This window comes from Pezoporus occidentalis, unplaced genomic scaffold (genome assembly GCF_034315485.1).
Source record: "Pezoporus occidentalis ecotype Australia unplaced genomic scaffold, CSIRO_AGI_Poc_V1 ctg141, whole genome shotgun sequence".
NCBI lineage: Eukaryota > Metazoa > Chordata > Aves > Psittaciformes > Psittacidae > Pezoporus > Pezoporus occidentalis.
This window is the reverse complement of record NW_026913220.1, coordinates 976,814-1,002,223: the sequence shown is the minus strand read 5'-3', so window position 1 is coordinate 1,002,223 and position 25,410 is coordinate 976,814. Positions and strand designations below refer to the sequence as shown.

General features: G+C 40.8%; 2 protein-coding genes across 2 annotated transcripts in view; one reads left to right on the top strand and one right to left on the bottom strand.

Moving 5' to 3' along the window:
- The window catches only part of SYK (spleen associated tyrosine kinase), a 52,306-nt gene extending 39,631 nt beyond the window's left edge, over positions 1 to 12,675 (top strand). Inside the window, exons 8-14 of the mRNA XM_062609824.1 lie at positions 3,925 to 4,015; positions 4,693 to 4,870; positions 6,195 to 6,404; positions 6,842 to 7,031; positions 8,365 to 8,505; positions 8,752 to 8,864; positions 10,443 to 12,675. Coding sequence (XP_062465808.1) covers positions 3,925 to 4,015; positions 4,693 to 4,870; positions 6,195 to 6,404; positions 6,842 to 7,031; positions 8,365 to 8,505; positions 8,752 to 8,864; positions 10,443 to 10,515 — 996 coding nt within the window. The 3' untranslated portion in view covers positions 10,516 to 12,675. The remainder of the gene's footprint in view (positions 1 to 3,924; positions 4,016 to 4,692; positions 4,871 to 6,194; positions 6,405 to 6,841; positions 7,032 to 8,364; positions 8,506 to 8,751; positions 8,865 to 10,442) is intronic.
- Positions 12,676 to 20,014: 7,339 nt separating this feature from the next.
- Positions 20,015 to 20,991, bottom strand: LOC134159170 (tubulin polymerization-promoting protein family member 2-like). Its single transcript, XM_062609863.1, is given in 4 exon segments — positions 20,015 to 20,276; positions 20,433 to 20,586; positions 20,747 to 20,815; positions 20,817 to 20,991. Coding segments are annotated over 4 exon segments (504 nt in total). The 5' UTR covers positions 20,915 to 20,991; the 3' UTR covers positions 20,015 to 20,093.
- Between the last annotated feature and the right edge of the window lie 4,419 nt (positions 20,992 to 25,410).

Sequence of the window (25,410 nt, the reverse complement as noted above, 5' to 3'; positions counted from 1 at the left end):
TAGTTGTGAAGCATGCAGTTACGAGCTTTCTTTGCATGCTGGGAATACCATGTGTGTCCCTGTTCCACCCGTGAGTCTTTTCTTGTTTATTTATTTATTACCAGTTGCTCTTTAACGAAGACGACCAGGCATATAAAGACATATACCACCCATTAACCCCAACATGCAGAGTTTGCTTTAGACCTGGCTAATTAGGCAGTTCTCTTACATAAAAACTTTCAGACACTAAAATGGAAAATTTACGCTTGGAATAGTCTTGGAAATTACATTAAAAAAAAAAATCCAAACCACAAACTGTTTATTTGCATATAATTTTAGTACTCAGATCAAAAATTTTCAAGCTGTTTTACTGTAATGTAAAATTGACAATTTAAATGACCTTGTGCCACCTAGTGGTAATTTATGTTTTCATAGCAAACTCTCATGGAAGATTTGGCTAAAGTTTTTATCATGCAGTATTTTGCCATTCAGGTTGATTTAGCAAAATAAGAGACTACGTTTGTGTGTTTGCAAATCAGGATTATTAACCTGAAAAGAGCTTGCAGTTGCTGTATTGATCGACTTTGTAAGTATGTTCTTTACTCTAAAATTATGATCTTTACTGTAAAGATTGGGTTTATAGTAGTTAAAGCCGTTTCATTCATATTTTTAAACAAACACAGGAGGGTCTTGTTCCCATTCCATCAACCAGATTCTATCAAATCTGCTCAGGGGTTATCCTGTTAAGGCCTTATCCATGCATAGAAAGCGGTATTCCTTTTGCTAGAAAGATACCTTTTGAGTCAGTGCAAAGTCTCTGCCTTCTGCTTTCCTCTTATTGTTGGTGTGTCTGTATTTCTATAAAAGTGCCACACTAGTATAGCTAGTCCCTAATAAGGAGAAGAATGGCAAATTTAGATGAGCTTAACTGAATAAGATTAGCTTACCTGAGTAGTTTAACCAATGAAAATCAAACCTTAGCAGAAGGCAAAAAAAAAAAAAAAAAAAATTGATGTGCGAACAGGACTGGATCACAACAGCTTTCTAGTATGAGAGCATAAACTGACAGCCTGCCCCAGAGTTTAGAAGTGTCCATACCACAAGGTGTCACATACTATGCCATTTGAAATCTTGAGCTTACTGTTTTCAAAGGCCTTTCCCAAAGTGCTTGTATCTCATTTCTTGTTAGCTTGGGTTATGGTGAGGAAAGGTGGTACACAATCTTTCTACTCATCTAAAACTGAGGAAAATCTGCTGAAATTGTAGCCTTCTGATGGATGAATTTATATTCCTTGTTATACAACAATAACTACACAAGCTCCATCCAGCATTTGACTGTTTATGGAAAAGAAGAAAACAGAGCTGCATGCTTCATTGGTTAGCTTGAGCCTGAGGCTACAGCTACACCTACACCTACAACTGAGTGACTTTACTTAACTGTGGCTGCAGAAAAGGTTTCAGAGTTTTTAGAGGTGGGTGTGCTGTGGGACATGGTTTGGGTTCAGATATTCCCATCACATTTTTTGGTGCACATTTGAGGTAGTCCCCACAATGAACAGAGAACAATTGATAGTGCTGTCAACCCTTTCAAAAAGCAAAGGAGGCCCAGAGTAATGCAGGCTCCTTTAGATGTCATTTTCTGAACACTTAACATTTCTATCAGAAAGGTTATTTTAAGTATAAAATATACAAAAGCATCATTTAAAAGCATGATCCTGTCATCCCTAAGTATTTCAGAACTTTCCTTCCAGTATCCTGGAAACTGCCAAAGAATCAGCATCTCAGTCCCTTCCTTAGGTAGTCATATTTTTATCCTTTTATTCCCACTCTACTCTCAGACACTTTGGCCAAGAAGTGTTAATCAGAGGCATCCATAAAATCCATGCAATGTGGCAAATTGAACTTGCTTTCTTTGTAGTTTATCTAGCAACAGGTATTTATGTCAGTCCATATTGCTTTATATCAATTCAGTTAATTGATTCCAATTACTTTTTGGAATACAAAATTATCTCCCTTTTAAAGTATAAATACAGTCAACAGAGAAATCAAGAATACATCCAGGAAGCTATCAAACAAAACTATAATCTCAGTAATAATAATAAATGGGTCATAGTAACTAGCAGTAAGATTGAAAACCTTAAGTATTCTTAATGTGTTCTGAAGCAATAAAGGATATATGAAATCACTGTGGTCTCAGTAGGTATAATTCCATCTGATTTGGTTTTGCTTTGCAAAAGGTGATTAATATTTTTTTACTGAACATAAGCATTTTCCTATATGTCCTGACACAGTGTAGAGAAAGACTGTCCTGAGTGTTCACAGTGAAACTGCCAGTCTATTATTTGAGAGGTTTAGGATTGAATTCCAATTTTAGTGGGGCTTGGGGATTTAGTGAATGGCCTGTGTGTGAAATAGAGTGACACAGGTCTTGGAAATACAGTTCTTAACTTGCAGACCTGGCCAAGTGTACCAGACTAGAAAAACAAAACTAGAGCTGAAGATCTTGTTTTATACCATTCATTTGCCTCCTTTTTCTTGAGATTTGCAGATCAGTTTGATTCCTCTCTCACCTGTCTCAGAACCATCTCAGGGCTCTTGTGGCTTGCCCTGACAGCAGATGGCCTTTCAACACTGTTCCACAAGACCGAGCAATGAAAATCAGAAACATTATTCATACCATCCCTGAGGTCACCATGCTCATCCCACTAGGCAAGAATCTTGCTGCATTTTGGCCTCCAACTTGGGGTTTGCTATATTATTAATACTACATTATCTATGTAGTATTACCTTTTCAGCTTCATCCAACAAGTGGGCAGAACACTTCCTTATGATTTAAAAGGTCCATACCATCCAAGTCAGGCATTTTTCCTACGAAATGCAGTTTCCAGGTGATAGAACTTCTCTTGCACCCAGTAATTCACTCCTGGTCATTTCTCAAGCTCTGTTTCTCTTTACTTGGAAAGCACAACTGTTTCAGGCAGGACCTTATGCCACTGAAAGCTTCAGTTACTAAAAAGAAGAATTGCGTACTCAAGTAGTGTTTTGCAAGTACAATATGCTTTGTTTCCTATTCAAGCCAAGCAAACTCATGTTGATGTTTGAATTTCTGGTATCAAAACACTCTTAGGAGGGTGAGGTCACTCATGACTAGAGTAGAATTTTCACACTGAGAAACAAAGGGACTAAACTGCAGAAATAAGGTCTGTAATTCTCTGTTCCTGACAGTTCGTAAACAGAAAAGACTATAAGTTTCTCTCATATACTTTATAGTGCCAGACTCATCCTTCAGCCAAATAGCATGAAAATATGCTGTGTTTATGCTGGGATGGTTAGTGTGCTCCATAGTGTTCCTTTGATGAATAATAAAGAAATAGGGATTGTATTTGAAACAGATGCTCAAGTATAGTAAGAATTAGGTCAGTTTCTACCTTCTTAGAGCAGGCTGACTGGTCTAGTATCTGGTCCATACTCCAGATTCATCCAAGTGGAGTCACTCTGTAGCATCCACAGGGGAAACAGGGAAGTATTTTTTGTTTGAATTTGTGTTAGGAATTTCTCTGTGGCATAGGTATGGACTTGGAGAGGGAGGAAGGACAGATTAAAGAGAAATTCCTATGACTAATTGTGTTACAGGTTAGACTTGAAAAAAGTATGTAAATTTAGTATCTGCAGAATAAGATTTGTGCATGACCCATTCTCTCAGATCAAATGCTCTAAAATATTTGCAAAGCCTTTTTTGTGCTTTAGCAGTGTATGTTTTATTTGGCCTGCATATTTACTCAAGCAGTAACCTCCAGAATGAAATAACTTTGCTGGATCCCTTTCTCATTTTCCCATTCTCACCTGTGTGGCTGTTGCAGTCATTGTGCCGTAATCCTTGGGGAAAGAATGCTTTTAACTTACCAATTCATTGCTAAACATAAAACCTCTATTGGTGTGCTACAGCTTCAGCCAACTACTAGCCACCCACCTGATGAAGCACCTTTTAATCCTTACGTACTGCAAAGGAAAAGAGGTCTTACAGGAGTGGAAAAAGGTAGGCAATTTATGTCATTAATGCAATTTCCTACATTATGCCAAAGATCTCCCATTAACCATATTTCATTTTTCTTGCATTTGTGTCACACCGTGTTGTGTATTGGTACAGCCACTATCATAGCTCAAGCTGTGAAGCTGAAATTGCCACGTCACCATCAGTAATAAAAGTAATTTAGCAGAAATCTTTTTTCTATGTTGTCATGAAAGATTATTACTTCTTTGACTCTAAAAGCTGCATCTTCCACTTCATAAAAGGAATTGTGCCCTGTTGCATCCACAGTGCAAAGCTAGTGCTCAGACTTTCTGTAAAATGTAATTAATGATTGTGCTAAAAATGAGCTACATATAAGGCAGCATTCTGAGTGAAGAATTGTCTGAGGTAACTAACAGGAAATACTAAGGAGAAGGGCCAGCCTTTAACCCTCCTTCCATTAAGGAACCTCCTAGTTTCACATTATGCAAATGCTCAGTAGTTAGAGCATGTCACCAGGTGGAGGTTGCTCTCTTTTGGGGTTTTCTGAAGTGCCTGTAGCTGGACTGCCAGTGGTTTCTTCATAATGCCCTCCTAAGTCAAACACACTGATGATCCTGAACATAGAACGGGTGAATATATAAAAGCCGTGGCAGCAAAAATGTCTTAAATAATGTCTGATTTTTTCATTGATTGACCTGCAGGTGATCAGAGAGATGCCTTACCCATGGATACTGAGGTTTATGAAAGTCCATATGCTGATCCAGATGAAATGAAACCAAAAAATGTCACTCTTGACAGAAAATTGTTAACCTTGGAGGAAGGAGAACTTGGCTCAGGCAACTTTGGTACTGTAAAGAAAGGGTTCTATAAGATGAAAAAGTAAGTGTTCTCTTCTGCTTTCATGGAGTCTAATATGTAAGAGCTCTAGCCTTTAGTTTTTCAGAGCAGCAATAATCTGTGCATTTCATTTGGGGTGACAGATTGCACCTGAATAATTTTAAATAGCATTCACCAGTTTCTCTTTGTACATGCACTCATACACTCATTTTCACAGAGTCACAGAATTGCTAGGGTTCGAAGGGACCTGTGGAGATCTAGTCAAATCCCCCTCTCTCTTGTTTGCAGACACCTCTGCCTACAGCCTAGCCACCTCCCAGCCATTATTTTTGTCTGTGAAGTGAGGAAGTGCCCTTTGAGACAATTTTCTCTCCTGTTAGGGATAGTAGGATGGGAAGTCCACTGCCTTCCTCCATAGTTTGTATGGGCAGTTGTGCTACTACTCAGTATGTCACATCTGCACAACTGCTCTTTGAGAAATGGTATAGAGTGACATGGATAGCTTACCTGTATGTAGCACAGAGATTTTCACCTAAAATAATTATGATGAATACCTATTTCATGAAGCTGGAACATTGATTTTCAGGAAGACAGAACATGTTATGCCCTCTTTATCATGTTTTTGCAGTGGAACAGACACTGTTTATACTGGGAAAATTGGGAGCACATTACTATTAATGCATTTTCATAGTAAGATGTTATCCATATGTTGTTTAAGTGCATGGGCTGATTATGTATACAATTTCAGCACTTGAAGCTGCAAGCATATCTTTAACTAAGGTTTTCAGTGCCAGGAAGGACTCTTCTTTTTCCAGTGCATCTGGGGGGTTTGAAGGGCTCTGGTCCCAGCTTGTGTGTTTGCTAATCTTATTTCTGTCAACCACATCAGTCATTCTTTTATTTAGCTTTTATTTATGAGCTGCAGGTTGCAGGGATAGGTCTAGTTTCTCAGGATTTCAGTGCACTGCCTTGGTGCCTTTCAGTGCTGCATGTTTTAGTCTCACCCCAAAAATACTTCAGTGCTTAGAAAGACCTTTATAGCTTTTCTTGCCAGAAAAGCTTTATGGCATTCTTGCCATAATGAGCAAGAAGATATTGTCCACTACGTTTGTTTTCAGGCTTACTAAGACATTTTTATGACTATTTATAAATTTCTCAGATTCTTTCAACTCTTCCTTTTGTTTAGCTGCCTTCTGACCTTTTGATAGACATTTCTGTTACAGTTGTTTTTTTTTTCCCTTCTGAATGTCAATTCTGTCTTTTGTCACAGTTTGTACAGTGTGCACATATGCATCAGATGAAGATTGTGTGCATTTGCACACAGATTTTTCAGCAACTAATCACAGAATTGGATTCTTTTTCATAGGGGTGCCAAGCCAGTGGCTGTAAAAATTCTTAAGAATGAGAGTAATGATCCAGCCATAAAGGATGAATTACTGAGAGAAGCAAATGTAATGCAGCAACTGGATAACCCATATATTGTCCGAATGATAGGTATATGTGAAGCTGAGGCATGGATGTTAGTGATGGAAATGGCTGAACTTGGGCCATTGAACAAATTTTTGCAAAAAAATAGGTATGTAAGTTTCATTCTACTTCATAGGATTTATCCAAAGGGTAAAAAAAATACAGTTTCTTTTGGTTTGATTTGGTTTTCCTTTAAGGGCAATTTTAAATTCACATGTTGTTAATGTAATAATTAATGATTTAGTTACTCTTTACTGGCACATGATTATTTTGTACTTGTTTTCTAGCTGTCAGATATTTCAGGTAAAACAGTGAATTTTAAATAAATGAAAGAATTTTCACATGTCCTCATTTATTGATAGGATCACACATCATCTTGGTCAGAATATTCTTCTGCTGCCTGTTTTAATTAAAGCTTACCTAAGTATAAGTGAATCAGGTTTCTATATGATGTGGGGAAGTTTATAGTAAAGATTTATATTTGAACTCCATGAAAAGTCATGAAAATGAACTCCTGACCTCTTAAAATTCAATTATGATTTTCAGACATGTCACGGAGAAGAATATAACAGAGCTGGTACATCAGGTTTCCATGGGGATGAAATACCTGGAGGAGAGTAACTTTGTTCATAGGGATCTGGCTGCAAGGAATGTGCTATTAGTCACCCAACATTATGCCAAAATTAGTGATTTTGGGCTTTCTAAAGCTCTTAGTGCTGATGAAAATTATTATAAGGTAAGGTTTGCACAACACGTGAAAGCTGTATAGTAGCATAGCTCAATAAAGTTGCAGTTGTTTTTAAAAGTTGAAAATTAGAAATAATATGTATCATCCATTATTTTATAGCTTGGCAGCATGTCAGCAATTTTCAAAATATGTGATCAACATTAGGAGATGTGTATGGAGAAAAAAGCCTGTCCCTTCTTTTATTTGCTTACTTCTTCTATTTACTTTGTGTAAACTTGTCAGTAAAAGGTTGAAATTTATGGTAGAAATGAGATGCCTCCGTATATAAAAGGGGGAGAATGTATTTGTTGCAGATATAAACTTTTGGGCACATGATTTTGACCATGTGTAAGAACAGTTTAGGCTAGCACACTGTACTATCGACTAATAACTGAATTCAGGGAGGTTTTTGAAAGAACATCACTGGTACATAGTCATTTGCTCTAAGCAGAATATGTTTAGCTTGGTTTTAAATTCACTGGATCTGTGTGAAGCTAAAGGGTCTTAAATAACTGACATGTAATAAGGTGCAAACATCTGTGGGAGACAAAGGCGCTAATCATGTCTGCATCTCTTTTTTTCTGATATATTGCTCTCGTAGTTCAATTTCTTTGTTCTGCACATTCCCTTTCATCAGCTATATAAAACTGGTAAGCTAGACTCTGAAACCCTGCAGAGGAGGAGCAGGCACATACTCCCTTCTGATGACCTTGTGGGAATAGTATCTGCTGTCAGAAAAGGCAGTAACATCTGAAATCACTGCCAGTAGCCTAGCCGGAGCTGCCTGTCAGAGGTTTGAGAATCAGTATCAAAAGCCCATTCCCTTTACAGCTCCACAAAGTGCAGTGGAGTTCTTTCACTAGATCTAGCTCTGTGCTGGGATAGCTTAATGCTTGCATTATCATAACACAGTGTTATGACATAATTTAATCAAACTGAAGTCTGCCATAAGGTGATCAGTCTGCTCTGAAATGGGGCATCAACTTCAAGTAATGACACTCTGTGTAGCTGATTGTGTATCTTCTACCCTCTGTGGAGACCCTAGATGAAAAATCTTACTTTTAAAGAGAACCTTTAAATTAAATGCCACTATAAACATGACTCCAAGTTATTTATCTAAGCTTGTATTTACCATAGATTTCATTTTGGTGCATTATTTTGAAAGTAGAATATTTAGGAGCAAATTTGTAACAATTTTAAAGAAGCTGCTACCCATTCTTTCTAATGCAAACTGTATCAGAAATGCTAGGGTACGAATGTGTGCATATGAATTCTGATGTTGTTTACTACTTTCTACTGTCTCTAGCCTGCTTTTTTTCCTTTCTTTTATGACGTATTTTAGGCACAAAGTCATGGAAAATGGCCAGTCAAGTGGTATGCTCCAGAATGCATGAATTTCTACAAATTCTCTAGCAAAAGTGATGTGTGGAGCTTTGGGGTTTTAATGTGGGAAGCTTTCTCTTACGGGCAAAAACCATATAAGGTGAGTAGTTCTATCTAGCATTTTTTTTTTCTCTAAAAATGCAGAGCAAATTTGAACCAATCCCTTCTCCTACATAAAAAGGTTTATATTACGGGCCAAGGATGGCCTTAGCACCCCATCTGTTGCAACAAATGAGTTGCAAAGGATAGCCCTAAAACCAGCTCCAGGCCTCTGATTGTTTTATACTAGCATGTGTGCTGCAGTCATTTGCAAGTTGAATGACTGTTCTGGTCACCCTGATTCCAGGGAATGAAAGGTGGTGAAGTTGCACAGATGATTGAAAGAGGAGAACGAATGGAACGTCCAGAAGTCTGTCCAACAGAAGTCTATGATCTAATGAAATTGTGTTGGACATACAAGTGAGTATGATGCGATGCTCTCTCTTTTAATAGAAGCATATTTTGGTCTACTTACTTAATAGCCAGGATGGAGGGGAGGAATGGGGAAAGGTATTTCAAAATATGTTGTTTCAGCTGGTGTGTAGCTTGCAACCAACCTCCAAACTAAGGAATCAGTTGCACTTTCAAGTGAAAATTGTTCGAGTTACTGAGTGCACTAAGAGAAGCTGATTTTGCACAGCTGGTTTTGCTGTAATAGTTATATACAAAATACAGGGTGTCATAAAAAAAACAAGTATTTTGAAAAGAAAGTCTGCAATTAAGCAAATATTTTTGTTTCATTTTGGATTGTATTTTGTTTCATTTTAATTTCCAAGACTTTGCTGAAATTTCAAAGTCATATTGCCAAATTATTCATTCTTTTCCTTAATAATTAATTGTTTTGACCTATTTTTCTCTTCTCCGATTTCTGAATATATTCAAAATTGGATCCCATTGACTTCCTTTTAGTAAGAGGCAGCACATCTTTTCAGATCACACATAGTATGTCAAACACATTTTTCTGATCAATAACAATTCAGAAGTTAGAATTATGAAATACAGACAAGAAAGAAAAGAAAGCCTACCTGACCTGTTCTTAAATAAGTGTATTGCAAAAATCTACTAAAAATGTTTTAAGATCTTTCATTTTAAACTATTTTGTTGACCTTTAGCTGTAGGAAGGTCTCCATAAAGTATCCAAAGTTTACTGTAATGTCACTTATTCTCCCAGTTCACCCTCTGGAGAATGTATGTGCCTAGCAAAGGTCTCTGGATTCTTTATGAGGAGCTGTGGTACTTCACTTTTAGGTATCCTGGTGCTTTGTTAGTTTTATTATGCCTAGTATTCTGGAAAGACTGTGGAGCCATTAAATAATTTCTGCCTTTTGGTTTGATTAAAATGCCGTAACAATTCTAGAGTGTAAAGTCTTGGGGTTTTGTTGTGATGAATAAGCATATCATAAAGCGTGCTGCTTTTTTATTTGTATTCACATATCTTTAATATTGGAAAGAAAAAAAAAAAGAAAAAGGAAGACTAAAGTCAGGCAGTGTAACTGTTTCAATGTGTAATGTATTATTGTAAGGGCTTGTTGCCAGTTCAATTATGTTCTCCCAAATCAACAAAGAATTGCAGATATAGAGGAATGACGGTACACATAGTTGGTATATCCATATAGTGTATGTGTAGGCTGCTCTCAGTGGTGGTAAGCCACTCTGTATGACTGTAGTACCCATTATAAGGCAGATATTGTACTGTAAATGTTTTTTTTTCTGTAGATTCTTGCTGGAGGAAATTAAGTAGAAAATGAAATGGAGCTGATTTACCATTTCTTTCTCACAGTACCTTCACCAACCACTAAGTAACAGGCATGATATTAAATCCACTGACTGGATGCTCTGTAGTGATATTTGCCACTTGGCATTCATGTTGGTAGCCTTCAAATACAGTGAGCAGCTTTAAATTAGCTATCACTGAGGTAAAGGCCCGAGTGTTACAAGGACCACGCACTTTCAGAGCTTTCTGCTTCCTGCGCAGTGACACTTGTCATCTTTCCACAGTGTTGATGACCGACCAGGATTTGTTGCAGTCGAGCTGAGATTACGTAACTACTATTATGACATTTCCCACTAACGACACAAAGAACAGCAGTTTCCTTGCCTCCAGCCAGCAGCCTCTGAGAAGCAGTTCCCAAAACCAAGTGACTTTGATTTTTTGTCCTGCCACTTTCACCCTGGAAAGCTCAGAGCTAAACCCTGTATCTGTAGGGTTGCTTTTTCGTGCCTTCTACACAATATCCAGCCCTGAAATAGTGTTAAAAGTGGAGAGGTGCCAAAGAAGCAGCAAGGACATCAGAGAAGATGTATTTTTGCTACATTCCATTTCATTTTATTTACAGCTTTATCGACATTACATTATGCAGTCATGTAAAACCTATTTAATGTCTTTCAGCCCTCTTCCTGTCATGTGTTTGATTGCGGATTAGAATTTAGATTCTTGTCTTTAATATTCTTAGCCATCAAAGGCATAAAAGAGTGGTTCCAGCCTTCACCCTCCCCAAGGAAGAATAGCATAAACATTTTTCACTGTGAAGGAAATTCACTGTAAAAGTGTGTCAGTCGCTTTGACTGACAACATGTTTGATTTTAGCCCCAAGCCTACAACTTGTATTCTTCTCAGTGGTAATGTAAACAGAGGGGAATTGGGAGATGTGAATTTCTAACATCATCTTCTCCTTTAAATGTGACCAACTTCTTTTGTTCCTCATCTCATGTGGAAGCCCAGCTGTCCCTCAGGGAGTAATTTTTTTCCTCAGGAAACCTGGGAACTCAGGTGCTTACTCTCATCTTTCAGCAAAAATTGTCAGACCTAAGACAATGGTTCTGGGTTTTAACATGAACACCATCACTGCGTTCCTGAAACGACAGCTGTGACAGAGCAGCACCTTTCTTTCTCTGTGCTGTTTCAGTCTTCTTTAGAGGTACCTTCTCCATGTATCTCTTTGAGAATCCCAAAACTCCTTGTGTTGTGTTTTGAGCAGCAATTATTTCTATCTTTTTGAAACCTTTCTTGAAAAGCGTACGTGAGAATTCACCACACCATATCTTCTCTAAAGCTAAATTTTACCCCCAGCTCGGATATTTTTGAAACAGGAATATGGACGTCAAGTTTACTTTTGTCCACTCCTGAATGTTGGTATTTGTCCTGTTAGCAATCCCTGTGAACATCTCAGGAAAAGGTATTTGTCTAATCGCTCTTTTGTACTTCACCGTGCATCTCCATTAATGTGCAAGTATAGCAATGGTAATAACGATAATGTAATGAACTTCTGATTCCATTTTTACCCTTATTCTGTCTTTGTCAAATCTCATTTTAGGTATTATAAATAATCAAAATTTCTATCACTTATTCCTCACAAGCAGCTACGTTACCGATATTCACATATATCTCAGGAGTCTACATGCATTGCATCTACTAGACATGGAGATTTTAAATGTATATAAAGAATAAGATTTCAAGTTAACTATATATATGCATATGGCTGGTTATAACATAGGTGTTTAACTGTTGTGTGAACAGGGCGTTCTTAGAGATGCAGTGATAGTTTTTCTCTAGCAAAGAAACTATGGGCAATTACAGTGAGAAGGTGTGAAATAAATTTCTTAAGGAAAGACTATAAGAAATATAGGAATTACAGCAACTTTTTGCAAGTTTATGGTCTATTTTTTAAAAAATACCTGGTGATTTTTGTTAGTTTAATCTCAGGTGTCCAATGCAGGACACTTCAGAAACCACATGCTACTGGAAGATACTGAGTGCAATAGACCATGTTTCAAATGTGACAAAATGTGACTTATTTTGAATATGATCTATTTTTTGTTTTGTTTTTAAGAAACATTTATTTACAAGAACAGCTTGTGTAGAAGTTAGCCATAGTTATATGTAGGTGGTTTGTTGCTTTAATCCTGTTGCAGCAAAATTGTTAGCAGTACCTGTGCAATTAATAAATCCATGGGGATATTAGTTATAAAAAAATTGCACAAATCTCTACTATCCAATGAGTGACAGTACTCAATTTCCCTGAGATAATCTCTCTCTTAGAAAATGGTATCTGGTACAGGAAATTTGGAGGAATATTTCTTCCCCTCTCTTCCGAGAGACTGTCACTTTCTGTTCTTACTTGATTATTTTTAACTTCACTCTTTATGTAATAAAAGTTTACAATGAGAATATAAAGTATTATGAAATAAATAGATTAGGTTTCAAAATACAAATTAAAGACTGTTTTCAAAACATGTTGTTTTAACAAGTATCCTTTAATATTTAAGTACTTTCTATAAATGCTGTTGCTCTGCTGAGTATTTACTGAATTACTGTGATAGCTGTGGAAGACTATCTGAAAGTACCTGACACTGAAAGTACCTGACATGACAGATAAGCCCACTGAAGCCTGGGCAGCTTTCAGAGCTATTCAGGACTTGACTTAGCAGGAAGATCTCCCAAAATACGCATGTTGTTACTACACCTAAGCCCTTCAAGATACTGCTACAATACAGCAATACTATGCTAGATCTGACGGGTTAGAGTTGTCAGGAATGATGCAGAAATCCTGTGCATACATACTGTGCTGGATCTGAAGGGTTAGAGATATCAGGAGTAACAAGATCAGCTGTGCATGATTTAAGTCACATTATATCACATGAACCCCCCCTCAAAGGTGCAGGCAACATTTCTAGGTAGTCCAAGACACCAATAGAGAGGTCTTAATGTTCTAGCTTTTGCCTGCAAGCTCAAGTCCTCAGAAGAGCAAAGGCTGGATGGGACTGAATGTGAATCTGAATAATAAACAACAAAGTCTGAAAGGTAGACAACTCCTGAAGCAGGTACTTACATTTGAGGGCGATCAGTTAGTGACTGACACTACTGCTGCAGTTGTTTTCCTGCATAGCAAATCTGGCGTGATTGTTACACCTTCCCACTTGCAAGACTTCCATTTGTCTTTTGGCTGTCTGGATTTAGTTGTCTTTATTTTTAGATTGACTTGTATCAGAAATGCCGTTTGACAGTGTAGCCCCACAAAGTAATTGTCACAGCAGATTTAAAGGGTAGCAAACTGCAGCATGGAGGAAGGGAGGCTGGTGTGAGTAACTCAGAGAAGGAGTGGGTGAGAACATGTTAAACAGGTTTTTCAGTGAAGGAAAACTGTGTAATTACAGCTTTGGTTAGGGCTTAAAGCTACAGAATCATGGACTTCATTCGAACTATCGAAGGGTCAGGCATGGTTTCCTATGAACACCCACCCAAACTTGTTAAAAACCACAGCGCAATCTCTGCCTGCTTCAAACACTGCACAATAAGGGGAATTCTAATCGGGCAATAAAAAATACCCATGATTTTCACACATGAAACTGTCACGGTCAGGATTGCAGTTCCAATAAGGGCACATCTGAGAGCAGCCCCAGTGCTGCAGCAGCTGCATGGCCTAGCCTTGCTGGGAGGTGGCAATCCTTGGACGCTGTCAGACCAGTGCACTTGTTGAAGCATTTCTACACTCCCCGTCTCTTCCTCCCTGCTGCTGCTGTGCCTGTGAGGCAGAGGAACTTGTTTGTCTTTGCTGCTTGCTGTGAAGCTAAATTCCATGGGAGAAAAATCTTCAGTGATTTATATTGTGAATGGCTAGCTGTGGATGATTAGTAAAGACTTCTGGAACTGTGTCCTGTCATCTTTTAAGTGACACCAGCAGTGGGGGATTGTAGACAGAAAGATAGAGTATGTGCCACACGTGCATAGATAAGAGTAAGGGTGGCATCTTGAATGAATAAGGCAGGGAAACGTTAAGCCAGCAATTGTAATTACCAGCTCTGAGTTTAGTGAGGACAGAAAGCCCATCATTCATGCAAAAGAAGAAGAAAGGAAAAAAAAAAAGCAAAAACCAGCATCTGATTCTTGACAGTGAAGAACAATACCACACTTCAAGCAATCCCAGACTCAGTGGCAAAGAGCCACTTCAAGAGCCAGTATCACCACTACACAGCAGTGTGTCGCAGCGCTACACATCATGGTGCTACACAAAACAGTGCTACACAACACAGTGGCACAACTGCATTATACCCTGTCTCTCTCCACAGGGGCGGCTCATGGGATCGATGGTAGCAGGGGGTGGTTTGTAGGGCTGATGGGCAAGACTCCACTGTGAATGCCTTCTGCCCTGATTACATGTGGCTGGGGGCTCAAGTGCAAACACCTTTACTGGGCACTCAGGTAACCTGTGAAGGTTCGCAGCTGGAAAGGAGGGAAGGAATGAGGGTGAGGATGCAGCGACTATCAGAAAGACAGTTTGTAGGGAGAGAAATTGTCTCCTGCTAGATTGATGAACACTGCTGGAAAAAAAAAAGACAAGCCTATGGCATACATGTCTTCCTTCAGGCTTGTAGTACAACATGGATTCCCATGAAACAGTCAGAGCAATGTAGTCTTCCAGCTACACAAAGCTTACTGAAGCCAGGTTAGCACTGTGCATCAATCTCCAAATGGGTATTTTTCCTTTTCTGTCATATATGCATTAACTGAGGTGAATACCCACTGGGTTCCTTAGCATATAATTAACTCTGCCCCAAGTGTAACCACTGCTTCCCTGAGGCAGTGGAGATGTGCACATTTCTCAATAGCCAGAGCAGCAGGGGAAACGAACCAGCTGGGGAAAGCCTTACACTGCCGTCCATTACAATTCGTAACTTCAACTGTAAATAGCACTTGACTGACCAGTCCAGTATAAATGTGGACAGATCATTAGTTCTCCACATCTTTGTACCATTGCAAATGCTTTAAACTGTCACGGTGAGAGGCTGTTAGGTCCAGGCCTTGCTTAACTGTAGCAAAGTGCTTATGGAGGATGCCCAATGCCACCTTGAAACACCTCATGTGGCAGCAGGTCAGTAAGCTCCCTGTGCCATCATGTTAGGGATACAACCTGCAACAGCAACAGCAAAAAGAAGCAACTTTGCAAAAAAAAGGTTCAATACCATGGAAAATGCCATGAGCCATCATCACACCACACTGCAGCACAAGGATGCTCACTTGTCTGTCCTGCTGCATTTCTACTAGCCAGTGGGTCCACTGATAACAGTCTGTTCTTTTTTTCTTCCTGCTTTGTTAAAGTGAAATTACGCTGGTTTCAGCAACAGCAAGAGTTGACTGACGTGCAAGACCAACTGCACGCTTGAGCAGCAGAGGAGGTAGCAGAGGACTTCTGTATCTCTCTTGTGCAGTCTGAAGAGTGCTTTAAAAGCATTACGCACACATACATGCATACATGTGTGTGTAGTTTCTTGTCATATTCTTTCCTACCTGTGTTCGGTAACAGCCTGCCCTACTGCTGCAGCTCCTACTGCACAGCTACAGCAGTTGTATCTTCAGATCTTCTTCTAATTTGTGTGCAGATTTCACCAGTGTTACCAAATGATTTTTATTTGACTGGTGTGTGATGTTGTGCCTCCAGTACAGTGGAGCAATGACGAGCTGGCAAAGAATTGCTAATTGGTCTTGAGATGTGTTTCTAGAAGATAGCAAGGAAACTGCTTTGAAGGATGTAGCTGTTGGGTGGAGGGAAAGTGGAGCGTAGGAATGTATTAGGAGACACCCCAGAGAAACAAGAAAACAAGTTCACTGAGTTTGCCAAAGTGAACTGGACTTGCGGTATTTTTTCCCCTGTACTTCAGAACGTTGTAAATGCCAATGCTTCCCTATTCATCCGCAGTACTGACAATTTAGCAGTAGCTGGGTATAAGCACCTAGATAATGAATGTAGTTTTACTTCAGCAAGATTCCCACTGTTGCCAGTAAACCCCCCAAACTGGGCCACTTACATGTGTGCAGCTACATTTATCTCCTTGCAGCTTCCAAGGGCCTCGTCCTCCTGACTGCTATGCAGATAAGTGGAGGAGCACCAGCAGCCAGCCCTCTCCCAGAGCCCTCACACTGTCTCTGATGCTCATGGGACAGTGCAGAGAAGCAATGCCCAGTGAAGTTCAGCCACCTCCAAAAGGAAGGCTTCTAACCTCTTTCTCCCAGCATGGCTGGGTTTCTAGGTAATGTGGCCTCTTAAATAGAGCAAATATAAAATGACACAGACATTTATTTTTGAATGCTCCCAGTGCACTAGGACATTAACTGCATTTTTTATTCTTTTTGTTTGTAAATGTGCTGTTGACTCTAATTGATACATCATGTCTCTGGCCATTTTAAAATCCTCTGTTCAGTGGTGTTACTGCTTCCCCAGGGGCATAGAGTAGTCAGGTACTATTTTTAAACTCCTCAGTCAACCATGACTTCCTTTTGACCCGTTCACTCTGTTGCTGCTGTAGGGAGTGAACATGGCATTCCTCATCTTTTGTGATTTCTACTTATAAGGAATAGAAAGGACAAGTAGTGATTCTTGCTGGTGCTGGAGTACTGCACAAGTTAGATCGCAGGATGAAGTACAGATTGAATCATGTCTCAGATATACACCCTCCAGTGTCACATTGTACCCGAGTTAATGCAAACCAGAACTCACACTACACAAGCACAAATACAAAGCTCTCAGTTTGTTACTAAAGCTCCCATAGTGTTACAGTGTTTTCCGTGCCAGCCATATATGCTCTTTTAAAATTACATTAAAAAAAAATAAAAAAAAAAAAAGCCCAACAGCGCATCCCTGTGTGTGTCTGTAGAACTGCATGCGGACTATTGCTTGGGCCATTTAATTGCAAGGAAGTTGGAGCCTGAGCAAATAAATACTCAAGGTTTGCTTGGTTATTGAAGGCAATCATTGTCTGCCTTTTCCCCATATGAAAAGGTCTCAAGGTGTTTGAAGTGCAGCTAGAAGGAGTCAGACATCGGATGCCACACCAAACCCAAACACTGATACAACTGTGAGGCTGCTGGTGCCTACATCTTTCGCTTGAAAACTGCATTATTTGGTGCTAGTACACTGCTGGGCCCATCAATCTGGTACATCTTTCTGCTTGGCCACCAAGAGTCAGCAGGACCTTGCTGATAACTACACATCATGTATTTATAAGCATTTAGGGGTGGATCAAAAATACTGGGAGACCCTCAAACCCATGTTTTTTGTTACACTGTAACATGCACTAGCATTGTTCCTCACATAGTATTATGTTGTGGGGAAGAAATCAATCGGCCCTTCATCTTGGAAGACCAGGGGGACTGTGACCTATGACTTACACATCAAAGCATAGGAAAGAGTTGAAAAACTTCATTCGAGCCCAGGACAACATTATCCAGTCCCGCAACCTCTCAGCAGTGTTTTTGCAGGCACATCTTGAGAGCAACAGGATGAGTAGATCCACTTCAGAGCTAATGAGAGAAAGCTTCGGGAACAGCAGTCATAGCTCTAAAGTATTAATGTTTGTTGCAATTACCTACTGACTGTATTGAAATAAGGAATGCTATGTTACAAGAAGAAGAACTATCTGAGAATGTTCTGTCATTATTTTATTGAGTGCATTAGCTTTTCTTTTTTGTGCATCATTCTGTTACTCTCCATTTTCCGGTACTTTCCTTAAACTGTTGCACAGAACATGATGTACCAATACAGCACTGCTGAGAGCAGCAGTCTTTAGAGTATGTTTTAAAGATCTTAGTTGTACCAAAACTCAAAAAGCAAGTATAAGGCCTATTTTTTCATTTTACATATGTTCCAATGCTTTTATTTCTATTTTACCATATCCCATTCCTACTGTATTGAGCAAAAGAGCAGTCTTGAGTTTGAATTTCATACTAATAGAAACTTTAAATCATCCATTCTGATATTAACAAATATAGACAAGCAATTAAACAAGCACTGAGGGGAAGTACATCAGCTTCCTCCCAGACACCTCTGCTGCCCCTTCCCGGCCTTCTATCCTCTCAGTGCCTCAGGGCCATGGACAGCACAGGAGACTGAGGTCAGCCGCTGCGGTTCCTCTTCTGTTTCCAGTTATTGTTTCTCACTGCACTGGTCTGCCCTTCTCCACCAGCCACAGTCTCTTTAGAGTCATACCTCCTTCAAGGTCTCCCGTCTGCCTGCCTGTGCTAAGGGGTTTCTTTGCTCTAGCACTCACTGGTGGCATCTCTTTGTTCCAGCCCTGCTCAGGCTGTGGGCCAGTATAGGGTGGTCTGTGATCTCCTCTCAGGTCACCCCTGCAGCCCCCAGCTACCAAGACCCTGCCAATTATGCCCAATGCACCTGCGCCCTTTTCTACAGAACTTTTTGCCATATAGCCCAGAGTCACCAAACCACTTTGCACACAAGTTACCTAGGGACACAATGGATCATAAAGTAGCCTAAAAGGTCATTGGTGCATAAGGGCAATGTAAGAGAAAGTGCATGAGTGAGTGGGGTTTGTTAATTCCTAGATCCACCTAACTGGTTCGTTAGGTGAGGAAGGACGACATTCATTAGTGCTATGGGGCAAAGAGCAATGCGCTCTGAGCAAGTGTTGTGCCTTAACAAACATCATGGCCCATGATGAGGGCTTGTAGGACTGGAATAGTACAGCTAGATAATTCTCCATAATGTCAGGCAAAACTGTCCCAAAGGTGCTGTTTCAGTTATTCCTAAAAGCTCCATTATGCTAATCCAGGAGTCTGAAGTTGCTCAGCAGGGAAGATAGCTCCAGTGGACTGAAAGCCAGTCACACGCCCAAGGAGCCCCTCACTGCTCAGCAGTGGGTCCTAGATGTGTGCCCACACTGAACACCTCAAAACTGGCCACACACACACAGATCTAGCCGCAGAGACAGGGGACATGCTAATCCTACCAGCCTGCTGAAAGGCCACGGGGAAAGAACAAGTACAACTATGATTTTAGGTCTAGAGCACAAGAGATCTCTTAACCAATCACAGTGATGGGGCTAGGTGGCAAAGGCAGCCACCAGAAAAAGAAAGAGGATTTGAGGAAAGGATGAGAGTGCAGGCAGAGCTTGCAAGCCATTCTCTTAAGTACAGAGGCCTGCTATGCTCCACAAAGTCCTTCTCTCCTTTCTGATCACCTGCACCACAGCTTTTCAGTTGCTTTCTTCAGGCTCACAAACTCTTCCCCAGCTGCCTGCATTCTAAAGTGGGGTGAACAGTAATGAGTGAGCATGCCAAATGCTAGAAACAGGTGAGAGGATTTAAACTAGGCAAAAGGGAAAGCAGAAACTGATGTCAGTGGTCCCCCTTCCCTCTCCACAGTAAGGTACATGTTGAATTCTATGCCCTGAAAGAGCGCTCTTCAGCGTGTGGTCAGGTACCACTGATGTGCTGTCTGCCACAAGAAGCAGTCAACTCAAAAGTGACCCAGTGTAGCTCTACAACAGCATGCACACACTGCTCCCCAAACCAAAAAACACAGCAGAAAGTATCACATATTGGGAGGGTTAAATAATGACTACTCAGAGACTAACCTAATGTTCACTTGATTGGAAATGCAAAGCAATGCAATGGCAGTAGACTAGCTTGTCCATAGGCTAGCTTGTGCTTGGATTTAAGCCCACCACATAGTGATCAAAGCGTGGTCAGACAGGGAGCCTACACTATCCAGCACTCATCCAGTGCTCACCCCATGCATTCTCACCCTGCCAGATTTGGGGTGCACAGGCACAGAAGACTGCTTGTATGAGATATTTATTTGTTTCTTCTCCCATGTTATAGAGGGAAAGTCCTTATTTCCTTAAGTAGTTCCAGTCCTAGTGTGTCTTGTCATAGGTTCCAGCCCCCTTGTAGGCTGCAACACAGCTGCTGTTGTCTGTCAGATCCTCTTGGCCAGCAAGACCCTTTCCTTTGCCACTCTCATCAAAACGCTCTTTGTGGGTCCCAGTGTATTTGCTCGTGTCTGTCAGCCTCTCTACGCCGCCAGCCTTAGTGGCTTTCTGCAAGAAAGGAGGCCAGCAAGATGCAGCCAGTGTTAAGAAACAAGTCACAAACAAGCTCTTCCCTACTTGTGAGGACAACGCATGTGCCAGCAGCAGGAACAAACACCCCGTGACAGCTAAAGGTGCGTAGTGAGTGATGAAACTCGTGCTCACCGTGGTGCCCATGTGGCTGGGCTCCTTCCCCTCAATGAGGCCATACACAGCCTGCAGCGCTTGCTCTGGTGATTTGTTCTTGAAGTGCTTCACACAGAGCTCCTTCATGGCCTGCTGGAACTCAGCAAAGGTGATGGTGCGAGCACCCTTGGCCCTATGGCAAAGAGAGAAAAAGAAGAAAGTTACCTTGCCACTGGGTGGCAGTGGGATGAGGCTGCCCAGAGGCTGCTCCTCACACAAGAGCCTGCCTGCCTCCTGCGGTTCCCTCCTCCCAGCTGACTGTGCTGCCCACCGTGCCTCCCTGCAACACTCACTTGACTTTGTTGAATACGATGTCAATGTCAGTGCTGGTCACTGCTTTCCCATCCATCACCCGACACTCTGCACATCTTGGAGAAGTTCTTCCCTGTCATGCTGTTGCCACTGGCAGCTGTGTCACCGTATGCCGCAAACTTGCGGAAAGTGTTTTCTACCTCTGACATCTTGCTGCTGTGGAGAAAAGAAGTTAGAAGGGAGGGAGCAGAGAACCGTCTGCAGCTGCTGGACACTCACTGGTGTCTCACACACCTTGTCTCCAGGAGAGCAAGGGGCACAACCCGCAGGTGTTAACCTTGATGACCTCACAAGTGTTGACATGAAATGCCTGAAAGGTGTTGCAGGTCTGAACAGGGACAGGTGGGTCCCAAGGTAAGGAAAAGGAGGGGTAAAGGTGAATTAATGACTGCTGAATGTAAAAGAACAAGGCATCCAAATCTTCTGAACCTTTCTGAAATACAAGTTGCAGTAGCTGATTTATATTTTGTCTGCTATTTGATAATGAACAGATTTTTCTTCCAGACCACAGTTAAGCACCTAAATCTCACAGACCTTCATGCAAGTAGTGACCAAGGAGTTGTCCCCATACTTCCCCATCACACTTCATCCGGTGAATTGCTCCCTGAATTAGGTTGTCCTCCTGACACTAGTAAATTTTGCACTATTGATCAATTTAGACCACTGCAATCAGGTATCAGGGATCTCTGAGAACATGAGCTATCACTTGAATTGTATATCAGTCCAAGACAGCTCAAGCAGCTGATTCCTGCTGCTTGTGAGACACCTTCAAACCCTTTAGCCTCTGCTACAGCTCTGTGCTTCACCCAGGGGCTCTGGGTCTCAATGTTATTTGCAAGCTGCCATTTGATATAAATCTTCTGAGGGTTTGCACCTCTCTAGAGTAAATAATCAGGCAGTCTTGTATCAGGGAGTCCATGTGCTGTGAGCACAAAGGGGCTAGCGGAGCACCTCCAGGTGGCATTGCTGGGAGCCTCCAGGACCCTTCCCTTCCTCCCTGGGAGGTGTGAATCCAGTTCACCTGAGAGACTGCAGTGGTGGTGACGGTGCCTGGCGTCTTCCCCGCTGTTACAGAGGTCAGTGGGCACTCAACCCAGCGTTCTGTGGTTTGCTGGCCAGTTGCGATCTCAGCACCCTCTGTAAACCGTACACATGGTGGTCTAAACGCCTCAGGGCTGTCACTGGACCTCCAGCCCACTATGGGACAAAAATCAAATACTGCATCCTCTTCAGCTAACACAAGCACTGTAATGTTATCCATACTGGTACATGCACTCCATGTGTTTATTTCTATAACCACTAAATGCAAGCAGTCCTTGCTCCTCGCTCAAGGAGCTGATCTGCTGCCAGCATGCGCGTGTTCTTGCTAGAGGATGTGTCTGCATGCCTTTGGGGGTCACCAGGAAATCCGTAACTCCAAAAGGCAGGATGGGGTGGGAAGGGGGAGAGACACAGTATGCATCACCCATGAAAAAACTTTGAGAAACACAGTCTTCCACTCATAAGCCAGCAAACTTAAAGTAGCTGGATATTGGCCCTGAGACATTCAGATGAGCACTAAAGCTCAGCTTGCACCCAGGCAGTTGTAGCATGTTTTTAGGGGCACTGTGACAGCGCACTATTAAAAAAGGCGTTTCATCCTTGTGCCCTGTGTAAGATTAAATTAATGTACATTCATTGATTGATTGATTTATTTTCCTTATGCTGTGCTTAGGAATGTGGAACTGTGTATAAATATGCCTTATCTCAGACATACAGGCAGTACTTTTAGTCTTGCTGTTGGTTGCAGCAAGCCCACTGCAGTGGAATAAGCTTGGCCAACCTCTACCCACCCCAGAAGGAGAACGTTGTAGATACTGCTGCAGGGTCCCTGCTCCTACACTTCTGAGTGACCTTCGGTGCCCCTGTTGGACTAACCATAATTCTTCATTAATTCCAAAATTGCAGATACTGCCAGGGAATAAGGGCCATTCACCTGTGGATCTGTATGGCCCTAATGGGTTGTCTCATCCAGCCCCCATCTCACCCAAAGGGCAAAGCCCTCTCTCTAGCTATGCTCCTCACAGGTCGAGTGAGCATGCAAAAAGCTCACCAGGGGTCACCAAAGTTTAACAAGAAAGAGAACTATGTCATTTCTATCCTTGTCTAAGTGCATGCACACACAGAGAGGTATGGTCAGGGGTTCCTATTAGCCAACACAACTTATTAAGAAAAAGGCAGATGGCCAGATGGCTGTTCTTCTGAAATTTCCTGCCTTCTCTGTACTTGTATCTCTCTAGCAGATCTCTGTTCCTCTTGTCACCCACAGTATTTTTCCCTGTATTTTCAGCTCCCCCATAAAATAATGACAGGCATTGGGCCTAATGTTGCTGCAAATTCTCCCCACAGACACCTCTAAGGAAAAGCATCTCCTGCTATTTGTCAGTTTGCTATCTCTGAATTCATTTAACCTGGAGGACAAGGCTTTAAAGATCTGCTCTCTAGAATGATAACACGTAACTGACAGATCACACAGCAAAACTGTTTTAGTATGTTCCAGATATATTGCTTCACTGAAGTTAATACTGAGATTAATCTGAATCACTGTGCCTATAGTCTCTGCTCTTCAATCCTCTCATGGCTACATGCCAGGTTTTTTTCTGCTTTCAACTACAAGGCTTTTGACAAAGTCAGGCCAAGGGAGTACACAATTTGGTCCCAGGTAACGAATTAAGTATTTGAAACTGTAGCTAGGCTTTTATGAACTCGGTTTAAAATTACATTTAGGGAAGTCTGAAAAATCTTAGATAAGACAGGAGGTGAAGAGGAGAATCATCAGAAAAAAAAAGTAAAAATCAGTGAGACAATAAAACAATATAGATAACATATATAAAAAAGACGTGCACACACACTAGGCCCCTGTTCCAGAAACAAATGCACCATTAACAAGAAATTTTAAAATTATGAAAGAATAAGCTAAATTGCTTAAATCTTTAATCTTCAGTTGTAGGAAGGCAATTTATTCTGTATGAGTAAAATGCTTAGCTGCAAAACAGAGACCAGAATTAAGCATTCTGTTCCAATACTTCAGGAAAGGTGGAAGACAGGTTTAATACCATCTTTATGGAATCAGGACTATTTATTTAAGGAAAAACAGTATTTTGAAGAGACTAAAAAGGACAAAAAAAGAAGTTAGAGCAACTGTAATACTGAAGCAATTCAAACTAGTTCTGCAGAGAAATAGAAATCCAGGACAAATGGTTAATGTACAAAACCCTTTTGTAGGCAAGAAGAATATTAACTTTTGCTGTTATGAATAAATGAATTCCAAATTACTCTTTTTCTCCTTCTCCTAGATTTTACAAACTACTACCATAATCACATAAACCTCCTTTATTCACATAAAGCTATGTATAGCATTAAGACATCCCTTTCAGCGCCATGATCAGGGAAACTGTTTGAATGAAGACATTAAAGTAGTGAGATTCCAATTACCGTATGAAACACACTAAATCTGTCAGAACAAGTTGCTCAGATTACTGCTAGACCCAGAAAACCACAAATGATAGAGGATGAAGGTGAATCGAAACTCAGATGTGGAGCTGTAGCCCTTCCACAGACTGCCCTGTTTGATCCCAGAGCATGTCCTTTTGCAGCAAATTGTTCCTTTCGTGGTCTCCAAGTAGATAAAGTTTTATTTAAAACGAGAGTCTAGGAAGAGAATGTAATACATAGCACAAGTTTAAAAGGCAGTGACTGTAGCTGTCTTGATGAATTAATGTAATCTGCCTGATGCAGATATTTGGGGGGAAAGAGAAAAGACAGCAGCATGTTCATGCTTGGACTTAAAAGAGAAGTTTTACAGAATAGAATCTCGAAAGAACAAGATTCTTGCACTGAGAAATTTGAAGATAATTGTCAGAATTTAACATAAATCTAAAGAGACCAGACATGCAGCTGTTTGCTGTAAAAATATTTTATGGGATTGCTTTTCAGTATCTTCAGTTTTTTAGTGTGTCTTTTATTTATGTCAGGCACGCGTACACACATAAAGCATCAGGAAACCTTTTATGGACATGTAGGTCAAAATGCTGTTCAAAGGAGTAAATTAGGACAAGTTTAATAATCCTGCACTGAAGTGACCTTCTTTCTGCCTCAATGTAGCCCACATGAACTCAATGGTTTTGTCCTTTGCTGGAAAAACGACATATAGAAACACTATGTTTCTGCATAGTCCTTTGGCAAGCTGCAGACCCCGCAGTAAGCCCACAGAAATAAATGAAGAAATTATCCACCCTTACCCCCATGCTGAACCACTCACCTTGCTGAGCATATCCCTCTAGTGAAAATGCATAGTTAGAAAAAAACATATTCCCTTTCTTACCTATGGATATCACCTGCCTTTCATTTCAAAGGACAAGCACAGTAGGAGTTGATTTCTTCTTTGACCTGTGGTCAAGCTGAATCCACATCTGTTCAGGAAATAAATGCTTTAGAGGGACACCCGTGGGATGGTCCTTCTCATGGGAAATTGTATATGGTGGGTGATGCTTTGCTGTCATTGCAATGGAAGAAGCACAGTCCTGTCTGAGCCAGGCTCTCTTCATAGCAAGCGGCACTTGTGCAGAAGGAGCCGGGGTGTCCCTCAGCAGTGACAGGATGGATG